Source organism: Henckelia pumila, chromosome 4 (assembly GCF_033568475.1).
Source record: "Henckelia pumila isolate YLH828 chromosome 4, ASM3356847v2, whole genome shotgun sequence".
Taxonomy (NCBI): Eukaryota; Viridiplantae; Streptophyta; class Magnoliopsida; order Lamiales; family Gesneriaceae; genus Henckelia; species Henckelia pumila.
In genome coordinates, this window is record NC_133123.1 from 32,360,968 (window position 1) to 32,364,497 (window position 3,530).

At 31.0% G+C, this 3,530-nt stretch overlaps 1 protein-coding gene across 1 annotated transcript; it reads right to left on the minus strand.

Annotated features, from left to right (window-relative positions):
- Window positions 1–474: 474 nt before the first annotated feature.
- LOC140867181 (uncharacterized) lies at window positions 475–2,296 on the minus strand. Its single transcript, XM_073272256.1, has 2 exons — window positions 2,170–2,296; window positions 475–1,650 (listed from the first exon to the last, which is right to left on the minus strand). Exons 1-2 carry the CDS (start codon window positions 2,218–2,220, stop codon window positions 550–552), a joined length of 1,152 nt encoding a protein of 383 aa, XP_073128357.1. The 5' UTR covers window positions 2,221–2,296; the 3' UTR covers window positions 475–549.
- Between the last annotated feature and the right edge of the window lie 1,234 nt (window positions 2,297–3,530).

A 3,530-nucleotide genomic window follows, 5' to 3' on the forward strand; every position in this document is an offset into this window, starting at 1 on the left:
AATTTTAAAATAAAAAAATAACATGATCCCGCTATATAAAATTTAAACTCTTTTTAAAAATATAATCCAATTCAAAACCATATCATTAATTGTACGATGAAAAATACATGACTAAAAAATAATCTTTTCAGATCACCGGGAAAGCCGTGATGCTTGACGATATCATCAACTATATACTATCAATGCAACATCAGGTTGAGGTAATGCGGGCCTGCAATCATAACTGAAGTTTATTCTTTCGTTCGTGGTCTATAAAGTGATGAATTAATGCAAAAACATGCTCTCATACATGAACAGAACATGATATATATGCACACCAAAATTGTCAACAACCCAGACATTGTCAATGATCTTTGCCAGATTTTTTTAAAAATTTTTTTGAATTTTCGACGATTCCATCACACGACAATTGGTGTAAGCAAAGGGAAAGCTCTGATCATCATTTATCATTTATTATATTTATACCACAATAAAATAAGTATTAATGAGTCAATACCAACAACGGTGAATTTCATCGTCGAGTAGATATATAATATAATGTCTATCCACTCAAAATCCGCCTCCTAAACCAACCAGACTGTTCACATGAGCTTGAAAAGAGTGTACACTTGCTTTGGTGCAAAACTCGATCGACTGGATTTCTCTTGTTTTGACATTATAAGCTATGCAATGCCTTTGATGGGACCTTGTACCCAACACCAAAACCTCCCTAGCTTCTAACCAACCGTAGGGAGTCACTGTTTTCACTTCCCAAGACAAGTCTTCAAATAAGTGACGACACACGGGTTTCAAATCAAGCCTAAACATCATCATCCATTCTCCCATTTCTAGATTCATTTCCCAAACATGCATAATAAAAACATCGGACTGACCAAAATATGTTAAATTACTGCCCATTGCTACATATATTTCGTATAGTTTTGGTATTTTCGGCCGTCTAGGGAACCCGCGAACAGCTTCAGTTTCAGCATTGAATGTCAAAATAAAGTCTTTGCCGAACCAGTGTGCATAGCCTCCAGTGACCTGCATCTTCGAAGAAACTAAAGGTATCACAGTAGAGTGAACCGAGTGTAAATCAATACTCCTCCAAACTTTATCAACTCCAATAGTTAGGACATCAATTCGTGCCGTCGAACCCAAATTTTGACGACTCACACGTACCACTTTATACTCCATGGAAGCCTCAGCAAATACCAAAACAAAATAAGATCCCATTCTATCAAAATATGGAGGAAGAATGGTCCGTTGCTTTGTCAAGGGATTGATAAGACAAAAATTGTTACTGAATTTGGAATCAGGGACCAACACTAAACCATTGCAGCTGGTCAATATTAGCTCCTTAAACCCCCAGTCAAGCTTGCACATCTCGAGGCATCCTCTTCGCATTTCCACATAAAAGACATTGCAAGTCGAGGCCAAGTCCTGGATTAGAATTCCACTGGATGAATTCCGAAGATGGTGGTGTATGAAATCTCGGGAATGGACGATAAGGTTCCATTCTCTGCAAACACGCCTCATAACATGATGTAAGGTTTGAGCTGGAAGCAGTACAAGAAATTGGAACACGAGTTCTGGTGGAAGATGTCTGGTAATTTCTCTCTTCCTTGCACACCTCTTACAGCAACAGCAAATGTAGCGGTCCATGGAAATCTGTAAGAACCATACTGACGTTAACATACATGAAATTCACTTCCTTTGCCCCTCAAATTCAATAAGATATAGTGGAAGAATCAAATGCGAGAGTAATCCCAATTCCCAAAGTAATCAGAAAGCTGGATACATGTTAATACAGTCATTTGCGTAGAATTAGTGCCTCAAAATTTGGCCAAAATAAGATCTCTAGAGACAAAAAATGCGAAAATAGGGGAGAATTTTAGTTAGTAGAAACAGTGAACTTAATACCAAACTAAAATCTATGAACATTTGCATAAAAAGATTTAAACTTTGGCAAGATAGAGCCGAATATAAAAACAGTAAACTGAAACCAAATAAAATCTGGGAACGTTTGGAAAAAAAAAAAAAAGATCTAAACATATATTCTACAAAAGAAAGAAAAAAGAAAAGAATTAAACTTGAGCAAGATAAAGCTGCGCATAAAAACGTGAAATTTTCCGGCAAACAGAACGAGAAACGAAAGTAGATAAATCGATTGTTCCTTTTCACGATTACCGCTGTATTTGGTCTGCTGGCAGATTCCTTGACATAAATTTTCCGGGACATGGGCGGCGGTTGTGATTGGGTGGTCGTGGGTGGCGCAGCACCTCTGTTGACGGCGGAATATGCTAGGAGAGGGTTGTTCTGGTTGTATATTTCCAAATACACGGGAAGATCACGTCCAAATAAATAAATAATTTTTTTTTCAAATATTCATATTTCCGATTAAGATAAAATTATGTTTGAAATTGTTTTTAAAAAAATATTTCAGATTAATTTATGCTTCACATATTTCTTGCAGAAATACGTGTATTTTTATTTATGTGATCTTTTGAATAAATTCATTGTATATTAACAAATTTCAGAGACTTAAAAAAATGTACTAGCTTTAAAGTTTTAAAGTTTTTTAGTACAAAACAAGATTATAAGTAATAAATTATAATAATATAATGAAATTGCTCGCCGAACCGACAAGACTTGAGTAGTTATCTCGAACAAAGAAACTATTTAAATTTATTTAAATAAATTATTATTATTATCATAATAATAAAATTATACATCTCGTTCCACTCATTTAGGTTTTTTTTTTCTTCCATTTCAAATATAAAGTGTAGTTTTCATATTTAATATTATCTCTCATATTATTTTATCAATATTAAATTAATATAATTCACTGGTTGTAAAACTATTTTATTTTATTAAAAAATTTCATTATATAAAGGAAAAATTGTATATTCATTTAATTTAGTTTCTCAAACACTTTATTAATCGATGTGAGAATACACACTTGTCTAATGATAAGAGAAGAAGGGAATAATAAATTAATTAATATAAAATAATATAATTCGCATAAAAATTTAAAATATATAAAATAACAAATATATATATATATATATATATAAACAAAAAGTCAGCTAAATAGAAATATAACTATTTTTCCTGTCCAAAAGACATTTTTGAAAATAGTAAAGATAACATAAAATTAAAAAATACAAATAATATATTATTTAATTTAAAATTATAGATAGAGATGATATTGAATATTCAAAAAATAAGATAATATTATAAATGATAAAATATTTGATTTAAAAATTTTAAAATATAAATAAAAATACGATTTAATTTTAAAAAAATAGCGTGCTCAAACAAAATTTAATATTTGCTCTTATCGTTGATTGTTTTGCCCAATACAACGAAATTTGTAAACCAAATTTTACAACACAAAAAATGCATTACAAGAATTTAATATATCAAAATATCGTGATAAAATCGCAAAATCTCATGATATTATTATTATAAATATCATTGTACATAATATTTGTTATAACTTTAGCTTTTTTATATATAAAAACAGAAAATTCAGCTACAAATAGTTA

Coding starts and splice junctions, on each gene's coding strand:
- LOC140867181 (XM_073272256.1), bottom strand. CDS start 2,220: ATGTCCCGGAAAATTTATGTCAAGGAATCTGCCAGCAGACCAAATACA. Junction 1,651..2,169: donor CCAGCAGACCAAATACAGCG/GTAATCGTGAAA, acceptor TGGTTCTTACAG/ATTTCCATGGACCGCTACAT.